This window comes from Podarcis filfolensis, assembly GCF_964270895.1.
Source record: "Podarcis filfolensis genome assembly, chromosome: 3".
NCBI classification, from domain to species: domain Eukaryota; kingdom Metazoa; phylum Chordata; class Lepidosauria; order Squamata; family Lacertidae; genus Podarcis; species Podarcis filfolensis.
In genome coordinates this window covers 77,057,473-77,074,534 of record NC_139606.1, presented here as the reverse complement: position 1 = coordinate 77,074,534, position 17,062 = coordinate 77,057,473, and the positions used below count along the sequence as shown (strand labels likewise).

At 41.4% G+C, this 17,062-nt stretch overlaps 1 protein-coding gene across 2 annotated transcripts in view; it reads left to right on the top strand.

Annotated features, from left to right (window-relative positions):
* NID1 (nidogen 1) overlaps positions 1-16,612 on the top strand; it is a 57,146-nt gene extending 40,534 nt beyond the window's left edge. The window contains exons 15-21 of one of the 2 annotated variants that reach the window (XR_014546221.1): positions 1,897-2,023; positions 7,072-7,243; positions 7,615-7,772; positions 8,484-8,607; positions 10,149-10,261; positions 12,632-14,970; positions 15,052-16,612. Coding sequence is in view for 1 of the 2 variants with exons in the window: in XM_083606003.1 (XP_083462129.1) it covers positions 1,897-2,023; positions 7,072-7,243; positions 7,615-7,772; positions 8,484-8,607; positions 10,149-10,261; positions 12,632-12,753 (816 nt within the window). In the remaining variant the exon portion in view is untranslated. Of the gene's footprint in view, positions 1-1,896; positions 2,024-7,071; positions 7,244-7,614; positions 7,773-8,483; positions 8,608-10,148; positions 10,262-12,631 lie in introns of both variants that reach the window. The other variant, XM_083606003.1, reaches the window with a different exon arrangement.
* Positions 16,613-17,062: the final 450 nt, after the last annotated feature.

Sequence of the window (17,062 nt, the reverse complement as noted above, 5' to 3'; positions counted from 1 at the left end):
TCGCTGTGGAGCCTCGCCTCCTCCTCTAGTTCCGATGGCAGTTCCCTGACAGAAACTAAAATAAGTTTGTGCCAATATAAACATGTGCACATGATTCTGTTTGACATGTTTGTGGATCCTTTAAAAGTAAACCTGCCAGTGTCTGCCTACCGCTTGTAATTTGTGCTTATAAAACACTCAAGGCATTGACCCATCTATCCCTTATGGCAGTGGTGCCGTGGCACCCTGGAGTGCCTTGAATGATGGGTCAGGGGTGCCGTGGGCAATACTGGTCCCTCTTTCCTTCCCTCCCTCCTCTGATGCCCTCTTGTGTCTCTGCCTCCCAAAGGCTTGGACAGCTGTTCGTTGCAACAGCCCTGGCTACAAGCTCCCCAAGCAAATGATGCCTCTGGGGCTGGCCAGGGGGTGCTTCCCAGGCCTCTGTGGGGGCACCTCTCTTTGGGGCAAGGGTGGCAGCTGCAGCTGCAGCTGCTCAGAGGACTCTCAAGGAGAGGGAAGAGGAGAGGAGGCTGAGAGAACACTCCATAAGGGAGGGTGTTTGAAAAAGGGTGAGAGGCTGCCAGCTCTGCAAGCAAGGAGTGTGGTCCTGAGCCCCACAGGGGTGCTGCAGAAAGAATGTAGTTGGTCAAGGGAGCCGTGGACTCAAAAAGTTAGAAAACCTCTGCCTTATGGTATACAGTGGACACTCGGGTTGCGAACGTGATCTGTGCAGGATGCATGTTCGCAACCTGCAGTGTTTGCAACCCGCAATGGCGCGTCTGCGCACACGTGGATTGCGCTTCAGCGTGTGCGCAAAGCGTGATTTAGCACTTCTGCACATGCACGACCCCCGAAACCTGGAAGTAACCTGTTCTGGTATTTCCGGGGTTCGGCGGGTCCATAACCTGAAAAAACGCAACCTGAAGTATCCGTAACCCGAGGTACGACTGTACTCTTAACCAGCAGCTGCTCTTGAAAGCCTCATTCAGAGGCAACTTTCCCATCCCCGTGACCTGAGATCCTTTTTAACTAGAGACTGAACCATGAAAAGCGTGCATTCTGTCACTGAATCACAGTCCTTCCTGTACCACTGGAAAAAATACCAATATTCATAACATGCTAGATGAAAACACATTATTTTGGATCCAAAGTATAGAGCTTGATCCAAGGAACTGAGTAGAAGGGAAATAGTTTCTAGTGCTGTTCTGCAGATGCTTGTAAGTGATTTCACCCTGTGCTATAATAGGCTAGTTCTGTACCAATTATCTTGTTTCTGCTTGTATAAGACCTTGCACTAGTTGTGGCATAAACCTACCAATGTCTTTGGATTTAGCTTCCCTTTTTCAGTGCAGCACCCTGGTGCAGCAGCAGCAGCAGCAGCAGCAGCAGCAGCAGCAGCAGCAGCAAACGTGGGGCCATGGACATGCTGTTGGACTCAAACTCTCAACCAGAATGGCCAATGGTCACAGACGTTGGGGAGTTGTAGTCCAGCGTCTGGAGGGTGGCAGATTGTTCATCACTGCTGTGCTGTGTCCATGAGCAGAAGGCTACACTTGGCTCCAGTACACAGATTATTATTTGAAGCAATTATTCTCTGCTGCCACTTCAGATTATTTTCTGCCTGCACTGAAGGTGGGCCTGAACCATTAAATGAGATGCCCTCCCCTTTTCCATCTGCTATGATGCTCTTAGCTTTTGCTGCTTTTCTGATACCTTCTTATACTGTACCTTGAGTTTTGCCAGCTTACGTTGGATCCTGTAGGTTTGTTTTATCACTAGGCTTTAACATGCACCCTTTCCCGAAATACAATGTGCTATAATCTAGGTGTTTTGACTGATCTAATGCCTAACCATTTCTTCTAAAGAAATGGAAACATGATATATTTTGAGACTTGTAATAGTTTCACCAACTTGCAGGATAAAGTTGTTATTGGAGTCGCTTACGATTGCTTGGAGAAGATGGTTTATTGGACAGACATAAGCAGCCCATCTATCAGCAGAGCAAGCCTGGGTGGAGGAGAGCCAGTATCCATTATAAAAACAGGTAGGAGGGTTGTATAGATTTCTTCTTCACAATATATTTTTTTCCAGCGGCAGGGCTCCCACAGAGAATCTTCATGGCCATACTTTCTATTGCTATCAAGTGTTGAAAGGTATATTGGGGGAGGGGATGTGTCTGAGAGTAGAGTCTTAACCCTCCCTGTTGATGGCTGAGGCACATTTAGGGTGGTTCATAGATTCCTCCCCACCAGTGCAGAGCAGCTTCGCTGGTGAGGTTGTGCCATGGCGGAGGCAGTGAACTCATGCTGGTCGTAGGGCATGGGAATTTGCGATGTGTCAGGGTGTGGACAGGGCGTCAGTTGCTTTAGATCCACAGGATCCCTGATTCCCCCAAGGTGACCAATGCCTGTGCCTCCCTTGTCTATGGCATCACAAAAACAATGAAAAGATTCTTCCATACAGTTTCTGCATTGAGCAGAATAAGGCAGCCCTGCAGCTGTGCATTGACTGTAGTTGTGGATCCGCTGCTCTGCTTAAAAACAAAAACCACTGCCACTTCATTTCTCATATAAGCAACCAAACCCGGGAAGTATCTTGTGCCTAGGAGCTTGCCTAGCTCTGAAACCTCAGTTGTCAAGTTGGAATTACAACTCTATTAGCTGGGCTTATGGAATCTTCTTCACCCTTGCAAGTGAATTATTCATTAAATTACGGTACTCATTCATTTTGCTTACTTAAGCAGAGCATAATAATAGCACAGGCACTGATTATTTTATTAACATTGTCTCAGAAACAAACAATGCCCCGTACACTGCAGTTCTGTACATGTCTCCTTAAATATAAATCCTATTGAATTTAAAGGTACTTAATTTCAGGTATGTATAGGGTCTGTAGGATTGCAGTCTCAATGGTAAAACTGCCCCTAATGTCTGTTGGTAGGATCGTTAGGTAATTTGTTTGGTAGGTTACTTTAAAAAAATAATCTATAAGTACAAGTATGTTTTATTTAATTATAGGTTATTACAAGCAAGTATATAATATATGTAGCAAAAATGCATGAACCAAATTGTTTTATCGTCACAACAGGCACTGAAACTTTAAGCTACATTTTTCTTCTTTGTTGCTACAATTTGTGGTGTGTTTGTGCTGATGAATTTATTTTTAATGTTAAAGTTCTGATAGTTCATAGCTGGATTGTTCTGCAAGACCATGTTTTGTCTTATGGCCCTTCCAGCTCTCATTTGGCTCTCCAGCTGTGTTGCCTGTTGAATGGTAGGACCTTTCCAAGCCCCACAGCTGCACAGACTACTCCACAGGGAGAATGCTCCTCCATCCTGCAACCAAATAAATTGGATCTGTGTATATCTTCATAAGCCTGCTTCTTGCCAGGCTCTGAGCCTCCCAATTCCTCTCAGGCAGGCTTGTGTAATATTATTATTATTATTATTATTATTAATAATAATAATAATCAACTACAGAAAATAAGTGTTGAGCTGGGAGACGGGATGCTAACAGCCAGTCATGTAAATTTCATATCCACATAATGTAGATTAGGTGTACTTGTGGCTGATTTTCTTCCCAGGCTGGTTGACGTTTTACTCCAGGCCACACAGCGACTTTAAATCTCTTAGCAGACAGTACCAGTCAAATATGGATCTGGACTGTTCATGATGCCATTTTTATTGACAACCTTTAGTACACAGTTGGATAGACAGACAGACAGAACAGAGTTTGTGTAGTAGTCACCTCAAATGTAATTATATTCACCATTTTGGCCTCAGTTGTGAACAGTCTGTTATTTAAAAAAGAAAGAGAAAGCTTTGATCTTCTGAATGCATCAGAGCACTTTTCCCCCAAAGCAAAAGAAACCATAACATGCATTTTGAACCTATATGGTTTAATTGTTCATTCATCAATCTGTGTTTGAGCTTAGCAGCCCCTGGGGCCAGGATAGTAGATCATTATCTGCTATTTCCTGTTGCTTTAGACCTGGTCATTGTCCAAGGAAAACTATGCACTTACGTTTCTCAGAATTGTTCCAAACTTAAATCTACTCTCCAACATTATTAGGCACTCAAAGTCCAATTTTCTTTTTTTCTGTTAGCTAAGATCAACTGTTAGTTTTTAAAGTCTGATTACTTTAAAAAATATGTTTTCTTTTGGCAGATCTACAGTTTAACACATTTTTCCCCCTTAGTAAACTTTTCTTTTCATAAACTTGGGCAGTTTCATTTTATTTTAAACACCCTCATGCCAAGAAGCCCTAAAACTGTGTTACGGTTCTGTGGTTCTACCATGAGATGCATTAGGAGAGCCAAGGAAGGCTAGTGGATAGAGAAGCCTGGTAATAAAAACCCATTTTCTGGTAGCAGCAACTTCATACACAGGGAGAGGAGTACAATCTTTTGTGGCTGGATCTCCCAAGGCAGCACAGGACAAACACAGAGCTTTGCATACAACATTTGTAAGCAATTTTTGTGGCACCTTCTTGCTAAATTTTGACTTAACATAAGAATAGAGTAGCACAGAAGAATGAAATGAAATATAGCTGTTTTTATAAAATGGAGATGCCTGGAAGGTGGGCTTTTTCCTGGGAAAGGGCTCCGAGTGTTACAATTTCAGCTAAATAATGACAGGTGGAGGACGAAGCATTTCAAAACTGTTTCGTTGGCATTTTTGTTATTTTTATACTTCCATACTACAAGAATGGCTGTTCCCATCATCCTTAGAGCATCTCACTCCTGTCACCTCAAGATTTTCACAAGATGACACCACGAGAGCTTAAAGCCCCTAGTATTTATCCTGCCAAGGGACCCGGGTGGCGCTGTGGGTTAAACCACAGAGCCTAGAACTTGCCGATCAGAAGGTCGGCGGTTCAAATCCCCACGACGGGGTGAGCTCCCATTTCTCGGTCCCTGCTACTGCCAACCTAGCAGTTCAAAAGTACGTCAAAGTACAAGTAGAGAAATAGGTACCGCTCCGGCGGGAAGGTAAACGGTGTCTCCGTGCGCCGCTCTGGTTCGCCAGAAGCAGCTTAGTCATGCTGGCCACATGACCCGGAAGCTGTACGTCGGCTCCCTCAGCCTATAGAGTGAGATGAGCGCCGCAACCCCAGAGTCGGTCACAACTGGACCTAATGGTCAGGGGTCCCTTTACCTTTACCTTTATTTATCCTGCCACTGTTGCTGAGCTCCAACTTCTTTGCTCCATTTTTACTGTCTCGTCTGCTTTCCTGTCACCATCCTTGCACATTACAAAATGTCAGAATGCCTTGACTCAGGACAGAGCAGCGCTTGGTGTGGTCATTGCATAATGGCATTACTGTAAGCTGCATCTTTTTTGCAAGCAATAATCATACAGAAAAAAACGAAAGCAGGATCACAGTAGATTTTGGTTTTAGCAAGGTTCTTATCCAGCTCATTCAGTGATGAAATGTTAAAAATTTTAGGTGCCTGTCTGATTCTACCAAATGTAGAATTTTTCCTGAATTTCAAATCTATAAAACTTTTAGATTCTTAAAACTATTAGATATCTGTCATATATATATATATATCAATGGATTTGGCACCCATGAGCTATTTTTATGCAATTTGTCCCTGTCCTCAGTGGACAGTTTTCCGCTAGTTACAAAGAACTTTGGAACAGAACACTATTGCTTTTCTGTATTAACAGAGCAATCTGAAAATGTATATTTTTTAATTAGAAAATTATTTTCAGCTTGAAAACTGTGACCTATTGTTTTAGGAAAGCAAGCTTAATCAAAGGAAACCACACAATAAGTGCCTTATTGGCTGGTCTCCATATTCTAAATTAGCATCCATTTGCTTTTACAAATTTAGGATGGCCATGCATGATATATTGTGAGACATTTTTTACTTCCCACTGCTTTGACCTATTGATAGAATCAATATTTTATGGGGTATTTAAGGATGAGGGTGGGGATATAATGTTTCCCATCTGTACTTGCTCTACTTTACTTTATAAGAAAGGTGCTTTGTCTTCATATTATTTATATGACTCTTTCTAAACTTACAACATAAAAATAATGGTACCGTACAATAAAACAAAACATCATAAAATCATAAGATGCAGAATAAGTTACCAACAAATTGCAGAACAGATTACCAAGCACAGAACAAATTACAAGCACATTAACTGTCTAAAAATGCTTGATGAAGCAAACTTTTTCAGCAGTTGATGAAATGTAAAAAATTGTAGGTGCCTGTCTGATTTCAGTAGGAAAAGTGAAAACACTGGTCCCACTGAAAGTCATGATCTGCATGGAAACTAAATGTATATGTGAAAGCTGTGAGACAGACAGTCCTTTCCAGATGATAATAGTGATCTGCCTGGTATGTAAAGGGCAATATGGCCCTTAGGTGACCTGGCCTTGGATTGTTTGGGGCTATATACACTAACAGTAATTCTCTGCACTTATCTCAGTAAATGTACTGGCAACCAGTTCAGAGCTTTCAGGACCAGTATAAGATTGCAGGGGGTTGGACTAGGTGACCCTTGTTGTTCCTTCCAACCCCACGATTCTATGCTGATACAGAGCTACTCCAATCGAAAGCCAGGCTGCAGCATTCTGCGATAGCTTCAGTTTCCAAATACAGCGCTTTGCAATAGTTCAGTGTAGAGGTTACCAAGGCCTGCACAACTATGGCCAAAGTTATTTCTCTCCAGAAACAGCCACGGCTGGTGTACCTGCCCAAGCTAAACTTTAATTGGGAATTGGCTGAAACTGCATAACATGGGGTGCTGACATGAGGCAGGGCCTTCTGGACAGAGATGTGGTTGTTTTATTCAGGCCTTTGGCTGGAGGAGGGGAGTTTTACAGCCCAACCCCTGGCTGGCTGCTGCATTGCATTTTATTGCCATATTGTTGTTATTATTATGTACTGTATTGATTTTGACCATTGTTTCAATTATTCTTAGCCACCCTGGTCTCCTGTTGGAGAAAAGGCAGATGGTTGAGAGTGATAATAATAACTTTGATGGTGGATTTGTTTCCACAAATGAGAACAGTGATTGAGATGTTTTAGATGAATTGCAGTATATTTCAGGATTCTCTTTTCCCTTTTCACCCAGATTTGGAAAGCCCTGAAGGAATAGCACTGGATCACCTTGGGCGCACCATCTTCTGGACAGATTCTCAGCTCGATAGGATAGAGGTAGCGAAGTTAGATGGTAGCCAGCGCCGAGTGCTGTTTGACACTGACCTTGTGAACCCCAGAGCCATCGTAGCAGATCCTATGAGAGGGTAGGTAAACTATGGTACTTAGGAACATGCTGATGTTCTTAGAACATACTTGCTGATAGCTCAGTTAATTTCAGTGTCCTTTGTCCGATTCTTTCCACATGCTGCTATTAAAATATTTTAAGGCTAATTTCTGGGAGAGAAATGCCCATTTAAAGTGGCTTACAATCAAAAACAAGAAAAGTTGGAGAAGAAACCAACGAAATTTAGAAGTTAAAACGGCAACTCAGTAACTTTCAATTTTTTTTCTTTTTTAACAGCTGCCTCACACAATTTACTTATACTTCTCCCCTCCCCCTTGTTAACCAAGGTGCTTTTTTTTCTTGACACCCTACTTGCATCAGCGGCATGATTCTTTTTATTTGTATATGCAGAAATCTTTATTGGACAGACTGGAACAGAGAGGCTCCGAAAATCGAATCCTCATACATGGATGGCACAAACAGAAGGATTCTTGTTAAAGAAGATTTGGGGCTACCAAATGGGCTGACATTTGACACTTACTCTTCATTGCTGTGCTGGGTAGATGCAGGTAAAGGCTTATCCATAATGCACTATGAACTATAAATTTATGAACCACTGACTCTCAAATCTTCTTCTAACAGATGCATACAAAAGGAATGCATAATTACTTCAACTTTCTGTTAGTCACATACATCAAAATGGTTGTTGACTGATTACTATTTTTTTGCATATTGTCCTTCTGGAGGCCATGGGTATATTGAGTAGGAAGGATGGCAGTAAGAACTTTGTTGGGTTAAGTAAACGCATTGTAGAGCATGTGCTTTGAAGGCACGAGACTCCAGGTTCAATCCCTGGCATGTCCACCTAAGGCTGGGAAATAATCCTATCTGAAGCCCTGGAGAGCGACCTTTTCATAGTGTAGACAAAACTGAGCTACATGACCAACAATCTGATTCTTTATAAGGAAGTCTTTTTTGTACTGAAGAATGTATGAGGCTACTTTTTGCATCAAGCATGAGGAGGCTGTGATTGAGACAAAAAACCAAGATTTTTATTGTGGACCTTGTGTGACCCATATCAAATACCAGTAAAGGGGAAGAAAGACTATACTTAACCCAAATGATTGCTGGGAAGAGATGTCAACAAATTATTGGATGGATGAGCTTAGAAGGAACCATAATTCTGAACATACTGGTTTTCTTGCGTCATTGTGCTTTTTCCTCTTACAAAAGACCTATTTTTGTCACAGACAAAGACCAAATTGTTTTGTTGTATGCAGGCACCAAAAGGGTCGAATGTATGGATCCCAATCAACTCGGTCGGCGAAAAATCCTCGAAGGAATCCAGTATCCGTTCAGCATTACAAGCTATGGGAAGAATTTGTTTTACACAGACTGGAGAAGGTATGATGGTCTTGTGTGAAAGTTATTCACTTGTATTTTATGTTCCACACACACATACGCCCACTTTGGCCTCACAGAAGCTGTATTTGTCCTTTTGGCAATCTGTGAGTTTTTTCTCCAGGCGAACAACTGAAGCAGGTTTTCCTAAGGAGGATGCTTTTGTGTTAAGTGTTTATTCTGAACATGGTAAATGGGATTTGGAAGGTAATGTTCCTGCCTTATGGCAGTACTTTCTCTAATGTGTAAAGCAGAAGCTGGTTATTTGAAGCCTTTTTCCTTCCTGCCCAATATGCAGATGTTGAAACTTAATATAAAGCTTCTAAATATTAGCTATGATATGTGGAGGGTTGAAGATTTAGATCTTTGAGGGTCAGTCTGTGCAAAAACATGTTTGAAAACAAAAGCTGGGAGCAAACACTTCAAAACTTTAGCAAGAGATTGGCTTCAATGCAGCAGTGTGTGTGTGTTTGTGTGTTTGTGTGTAGTGGTAGCATCTGTGCAAGTGTTCACCCTAAGGCTGAAAGTTTCATCCAGTAGCTAGGCGTGTGTGGGAGCAGCCCTAGTCAGAATTGTTGGCAATAGCACCCGTCATCAGTGTGCAGGGAGAGAGGGAAGCAGAAGGCTGGACCGAGCCCTACTTTGTACTCTTCAAAACAGATTATTGAACTTTTCACCTTGGGAAAATTCATGCATGTAGCACCTATTTGTGTGCAGGATCTTGCTTGGGATACTTTCATGTGCACACGTCTGTGACTGGATTAGGATAACAGTCCACATGTTTTTCACAGTGTTGAGAATAATCCAGAGGATCCTTTAGTTCAGAGGATCTGGTTTCTGCTGTAAGTCCGGGTTCCCATACTCTCCCATATTGTCAAGGGTGTGCTTCTACATTAGGAGACATTGAATATAGCCATGCAAACATAGATTTGGATCTAAATGCTTCTATCATGAATTGAAACTCCTTCTGTGCACAGAATAGAACCCTTGGATCTCAGCTGCTGTATCCTCAAAACTAACATGGTTACAGGGTCCCCCCTCCAAATGGAGAAAGGGCTTTAATGTTCTGTATCCGAAGGCTCCCCCCCTTTTTTTTTGTTGCTGTGGAGCTTTCACTGTAAAAAGCACTCAGTTGGAGCAAACAGCAATTTGGGTTTTCTGCAGATTTGCTTTAAAGATTCAGCTTTAAAGTGTGGGTTTTTTTCTGGAGAAAGCTTCCAAGCAACAAAAAAGGTCACCCTGAGATGGAGCTTTAAAGCGCAGGCCATATCTGGAAGGACTGGAGGAAAGGTAAGTGTGGACAAGCCCTAACCCAGGCATAGGCAAACTCGGCCCTCCAGATGTTTGGGGACTACAACTCCCATCATCCCTAGCTAACAGGACCAGTGGTAAGGGATGATGGGAATTGTAGTCCCAAAACATCTGGAGGGCCGAGTTTGCCTATGCCTGCCCTAACCCTTGATGGTAACAGCAGTTTCTTCCTTGCAGCCTCATCATTTCTTCTCACTATTTAAAAAAATGTTTCACTTTTTTCTGTTCCTTAGAGATGCTGTGGTAACAGTTGACCGTACCACCTCACAGGAGATTGACAACTTCCAGCCTCATAAACGCACTCGTCTTTATGGAATAACTACAGCCTTGGCTCAGTGTCCGCAAGGTAATGGCAGGATTTTTTTTTTTACTATGGAATCTGGGATGTGGGTGGCGCTGTGGGTTAAACCACAGAGCCTAGGGCTTGCTGATCAGAAGGTTGGTGGTTTGAATCTCCGTGACAGGGTGAGCTCCCGTTGCTAGGTCCCTGCTCCTGCCCACCTAGCAGTTCGAAAGCATGTCCAAGTGCAAGTAGATAAATAGGTACCGCTCCGGTGGGAAGGTAAACAGCGTTTCAATGCGCTGCTCTGGTTCACCAGAAGCGGCTTAGTCATGCTGGCCACATGACCCAGAAACTGTACGCCGGCTCCCTCGGCCAATAAAATGAGATGAGCGCCACAACCCCAGTCGGTCACGACTAGACCTAATGGTCAGGGGTCCCTTTACCTTATGGAATCTGAATATAATACTCCAATAAAATATTAAGCTGATGAAGCATATATTCAACAATAGATCAATGGATTGCTTTTGCCCTTCCCCCCTTTCTTTTAATTGAATAATTTAGAAAAGCTTAATACTAGCAGAGCTCTATTTGTTTCCTTGACACTTGAATTTGCAACAGTGAAATATCCCTTGTACTAAGGTGCTTTTCCTGATGTACAAAAATATTTTTATTGTTGTTGACTGTATTAGTTAGGCTTTGTTCTGTAATTGGATCTTGAGAAACACTGTGACTGTCTCCAGTTGCCCATCTTGTCATTTCGCTTGTTTAACTAAGATGTTAGAATTTTTTTCAGTTCCATGTGCAAAGCTTTCAGTTAAATAAACAAACAGTTGCATGTCCCAAATGTGCTCTGTGGAGCTGGAAAACATTGCAGAGATGGTATTTTTGTTCAAAGGAAAACTCCTGGCTTTGTTAGGTTCACAAGCATATTGTGTTCAAGAGCGGAGTCCTAGCTGCTTAGTTTATTGTTTCTGGACAAGCAGAATTGGTTAGTGCTTGAAGTTAGGTTTCAAGCTTTGTGCCAAGTGTAGAATTTTAAGATGCAAAGTGGAACTGACACCTTTCTAAGAAAATGCAGCCTGTGCATAACATCACAGGATCATCAAAGGGCTAATCTCTAGCTGTGGGCATACTTCATGGGAGTGCATCATAAGCATTTTATTATTTTCTCTCTTTTTTTTGAGGGGGGGAATGCTTAAGTGTTTTGCACAAACAATTTTGTCTGTTTTCACTGCCCTTGATATTTCTGTCCCTTCTGCTACTTTGATGATTTCCTTTCTTCCTGGGCTACACTTCTGAGATTTATTATCCAAGAGCAGTTGTTGTGTAATCAGTTTTTTTATTTTTGCAAACCAATTTGAAATTGTTGATGAAAGGCAGTATGTGTTTTAAACAAATAATAAGCAAATTCAGCTCTGTTACAGTGATGCCACTTCACTGCTAACATCCTTATGGCCCCTATTCCCCAAGTTTGCTGGGAAGAATTCTTGGACACTGTAAAAGTTGAGAGATCCCCACTGTCTGTGAGGAAGAGTCCAAGGTATACATGTTTTCTAATCCTGCTTTAGTGAAAAGTCTGACCTGTACTTCATTGTCCTCCTTTTTGGAATATTTCTCATGTTTAAAGGATGTTTAAAGGATGTTCAGCACTGATACTAATCAGCAGCCAATGAACTGAAACAGAAAAATAGAGCTATATCATCTTTAATATAATGGGCTAGTTTGCATGTTATGCTATACCATAGTTTAGTATTGTATGCATGAACTTGGGTTTCTGTGTGGCCCTCTCCCTCTCTTTGCAAACCTGAGGAGGGAATCAGAATTCCGCTCTGTTTCTGAGCACAATTCAAAGTGTTCGTGCTGACCTTTAAAGCCCTAAACAGCCTCTGCCCAGTATACCTGAAGGAGTGTCTCCACCCGCATCGTTCAGCCCGGACACTGAGGTTCAGCTCCGAGGGCCTTCTGGTGGTTCCCTCACTGCAAGAAGTGAAGCTACAGGGAACCAGGCAGAGAGCCTTCTTGGGAGTGGTTCCTGCCCTGTGGAACGCCCTCCCATCAGATGTCAAAGAAATAAACAACTATAGGACTTTTAGAAGAGATCTGAAGGCAGCCCTGTTTAGGGAAGCTTTTAATGTTTAATATTTTATCACTTTATTGTTGTTGTTGTTGTTATCCAACTTTAGGATTTCTGGTTACTTCAAACTCTGAGTTAGTTTGAAAAATCCAAAATCCAAAAAAAAAGTATTTGATCCTGGCTTTTTCTCTGGCATACACCAAGGCAATGGTGGGGTGGGTGGGTAGAAGCATACAGTCCAGGCTTTTCACAGTTTGTGGATATTAACTAGCTCATAGCTGAGGGTGATCAAACCAGGTCAGTGTTTGCTTTCCTCTAATGCTATTTTCTTCCGCTGTGTTTTTATTCCTTTGCTATAGGACATAACTATTGTTCGGTGAACAATGGCGGTTGTACTCATTTATGCTTGGCTACTCCCGGAGGCCGTTCTTGCCGGTGTCCAGACAATACCATTGGAGTGGATTGCATAGAAAGAAACTGAGAGATGCAGCCTGAAATGCATTGAGGCAGCTGCCACCTTTTGGAAATATACTGTCAACAACTAGTTAAAAGGCCAGTTACATTCAAGTAAAGATCCTAAAGATACAATCTCCATGCTGCCTGCAGCTAGAAACTACAAAGCACACATGTTATAACAACAGTGGCTACATTATGGAATGCTGGCATATCTTTGCAACCTCCCCCCCCCCATTTTTATTTTTTTAAAAAAGACAAGCCTAGTGATCAGCACTTGTTAGGTAGAATCTCTTAGTCCTATTGTTGTAAAGCTGTAGTATGGGGTGTTCAAAAGCACAAGAGGTCAGGATCTCAAACACCCATTGATCACTTGGCGTGTAAGAGTATTCCGATCGTCTATCTACAAATTAGCTTTCAATAGGTCGCCCTTAGCACAGCTGACTTGCAAGCACCTAAATATTGGGGCAGAAAAGCCCAGGAATGAGTAGGTTGAAGTGGTTAAAATAAGGGAGATATTTGCAATAAGAACCAACAACTTAAGTGAAGGGGGTCCCATATTAAGTAGGCTCTTATTCCTCCTCCCCTACTGATTTTAAGCACTGTCAATACAGTGTGCGGGATTCACCTAATGCCTCCCCATCAGTGGAAGCCCTTCACAAGGGCTTCCGCATGCGCAACAGGAGTCCACCCTGCTTCGTCAGTGAACACTACACATGTCCCTGAAATAGGCTTTTTGAGGGATTTGGGAGAACCCCCATAACAACACCCTGAGGGAGGGAAGGGTGGGTTGTACAGATGAAACGCTTGCTATGCAACATTGAATTCCACCCAGTATTATCATTATGCTTCACAAAATAGAAACAAAGCAATTTAGTACTAGAAATAGTTTGCTAGTCTGTCTCGATATCACTTTAGTGGTTATTCAGCTTTTCACTGTATATGTGACTTACTGACCACTTATACTGGCCGTGTTCCTCTGATTTCAAGAGGACACCATTAGGGTAAAATGCCACTGAATGCCTCTGCCCATTTTGAATGGGCTTCTACAAAACAGCATGAATTTAAACTAAGGAATGTGATGTTTCAGATAGATCCTGTCAAATATTTTTCATTTGCTTTTTTTAAAAAAATCCATTTCTTTTGACACTTCCTTATTTCATAAGTCTGATAATGGTCCATTTCCAAATGTTTTTGTTGTAGTTTCAGATGTACCTTACTTTAACACATGCCATGAGCAATGAGGGTGGTGAAACAAGCAGATGGCCAAAATATTGTCAGTAACATTGACTTTCCTGGCTATACAGGAAAAAAATAGGGCCAAGGTACATGTTTGTTGCTTGCAAGCAAAATCGTTAGCAATGGAATTTGCAAAGCAGGGTGTAGGCTAAAGGCTGATAAGCATTTCCTAATTCTTCTGCTAAGGCATTTTTCAGAAGCCTTGTTTTTGCTGGTAAAGACATCCACAGTACATCCAACAAACAAAATGCATAGCGATCACAACTTTCTTCTAAATATCTATCTTTAGAATGCTGCAATTCAAATTTAAAAAAGAATCTTTAGATCCCAGACAACTTTACTTGCCAGGCTACACCATTATTAAAGCAGAGCTAATTTTGAGCCTTCAGCTCTCTGACAACTTTCTTCATTTTATATTTATCATTAAAATATCAAATGCTACATTAATTTTTTAATTTTTTTGTATAACTCTTATATATCTATAATGTGTTTAATTCTAACCTCTATTAGACATGTCTGCAAACTGTAAATACCAAAAAATTGAGCTCAACCAAACCAAAGGTGCTGTTAATAACTTTTCTTCCAGTTATTTCATTTTCAGGTGACAACGGAAAAAGTTTACATACTGTACAGCTAATCACATCACTGCCAATAAAAAAGTATGTGGTTTTTTTTGTAAAAAAGAAAAAAAGTTTTTATCCTTGCAGTATAACACAGTGCTTTAATATTTTTATATAAAAAGTTTTTAGACATACTTTGCCACCCTATCTGTATCTGTGTTTGCATGCAGATTTGCTTTCTGACTTAATAATACTTTTATTACACAGCTTACACAAGGAAGTTCCATACATTACTACCAGCCTAGCAGATTATTTATATGCAGAGCTCCTGATAAAGTCCATGAGCTGCTCACTGAGCATGCAGAATCTGTTCGCATAAAATATTTGTCTGTGTATGTAAGCAGAAGAACTACCGGTATTTGCAGCAGTCTCAGGGTCTTTTCAAGGTAATGTACATGCTATGTCAAAGAGAATTCTGTATCACCCTAGTTCTGCAATGGACTATAAAATTATGGAGCCCCCTATAGAAACAAAGTTGTTGAGATCCATGTGCGAGTCCTGACAAAAGCTGCCCCCTGTTTTAGGCAACAGTAAGATGATAGCTGAGAGAGAGATTTCTAAGAGAGGGAGGGAGCAGAAAATGTGATGCTGTCGTGAAGGCACAATAGATGGTTACAAAAGTTGTTTACCTAGTACTAGTTCCAGCATAGTGTCTTTTTAAAGCGCATCAAGGAAGAGGAAATTCCTGTGCCATTTGTGGATTCTGCAGACCTTCATACATGATTGTGCTCTGTACAGTCTTGAGGCCCCTTTGTCTGCTGCCCCTTGGGTGTAAATCCATTAGGTAAGGTCACTACCATCTTATGGTGATCGCAACACTTACCCATTTTTATAAGCCTGTGGAAGGTAGAGTACACCTGACTTGCAGTGTAGTTTGCAAAGACTAGTTGCTCGTATTAAAAACATAGCAAAGAAGCCTCATGAGATAAAAGGTCATAGACCTCAATCACTAATGTGACAGAGAAGGCTAGTTCATTACTACCATGTCTTAGGGGTTCATTCTAAGTGAGGAGTGACTTATGCCTGATGGCTTACGTTACTGTAGTAGTGTAGAAACAATTTCTACTAGAAACATTCAATATTCTAGCAATATCTAAGAAGGAACTATGAGAGTTGACCAAATGACATGCCATTGGTGCTAGACGCCAGGATAGGTACAGTGCTGAAACTGTGGCATTTGGGTAATTCATGTACTGTTTTATAGGCTTATAGAAATGACACAGGACAGGATCATGGTGTTGTAACACTTGCATCCTTTGACGATGTGTGAATTAGGCTTAAGAGCTTTAGACTGGTGTTCAGCACAGCTCACAATTTTACACTTTTAAGTCCCAGCAATCTAGGGCTTGAACGCATTCTGAAAAGCCTCCTTCCAGGCAAGTTCCTCCTTGCTTACACAGATCTGCAGGATAGATGTTGTTCCATGGCCTGCCCTTAACAGCTGTGAAGAATACGAGGTCACGGGTGTGTACCTTTCCTGCACAAGCATCAATATCTATGCTTACAATATCAGCTGTTGTTTCCAAAACTAATCAAAGCCTAGCTGTTCAGGGAAGTGAAGGTATTTAGATTTGAGCTTTTGCCATTTGCTGTTGTCTGTGAGAATATTCTTCTGCCTGTATTTCATGTGTATTTACATTTTTTAAAAAAAAAACTCACAACATTTCTTGGCATTTTTTATACTTTGTTTTTAGTATGTTACATGGTGCTTCCTCTGTCATGTAGGCAACTGAGAGTGCAGCATAGAACTGTATGAATAAATAAATGCTGGCATTTGTGCAGCCTGCTACAGGCAACTATGACATTGCAAATGCTTAGCACCAAAGCCTCCTCAAATCCCACAAGCAAAGCAAATGATAGCCTGCAGTAAGCTCCATGTTGGTATTTGCTATGTCTCGAATTTCAGAATGATTGAAAATTACCCCCAGAAGAAATGGAATAATCTAAATTGCTGTGAAACTGTTTGGACTGGCACTCTCCCATGCACTGGGGAAATACTAAGCAATAAATGTTAACGGTGCTGTATTAGGTTTTTCGGCCTGTGATTTATTATCTTCGTGGAATGCATTCCTCGGATACTGCTGCCACATCAAGGGAACCTGGAAAGTCACAACATCCTCTAGGGGAGTATTCCAAGTTGGAAAGCTGCTTGTTCGACATTTCTCTGATTACACAATTTTGTTACAATACATTGAATGTTAACTCAGTGGAATATAATTAAGAATGACAGGAGATTATTAGAGGATAAGAGGATAAATGGCCCCTCAATGACAGTGTCACACTTCATCAATTTGATCTAGGGTTCGACATGGCCTAATTCTGAGTGCAGCACTTCATGGTATATTGCTCTGGCCTAGATCTTGTAGCAGTAGAGAAACATGTCAAATGTTTAAAGAGGAGCTTGCTAAATTCCAGGCTTATAATGCAGTAGTGATGACATTGCCACTTTATATGGGTATACCCATTTGAACTAATACA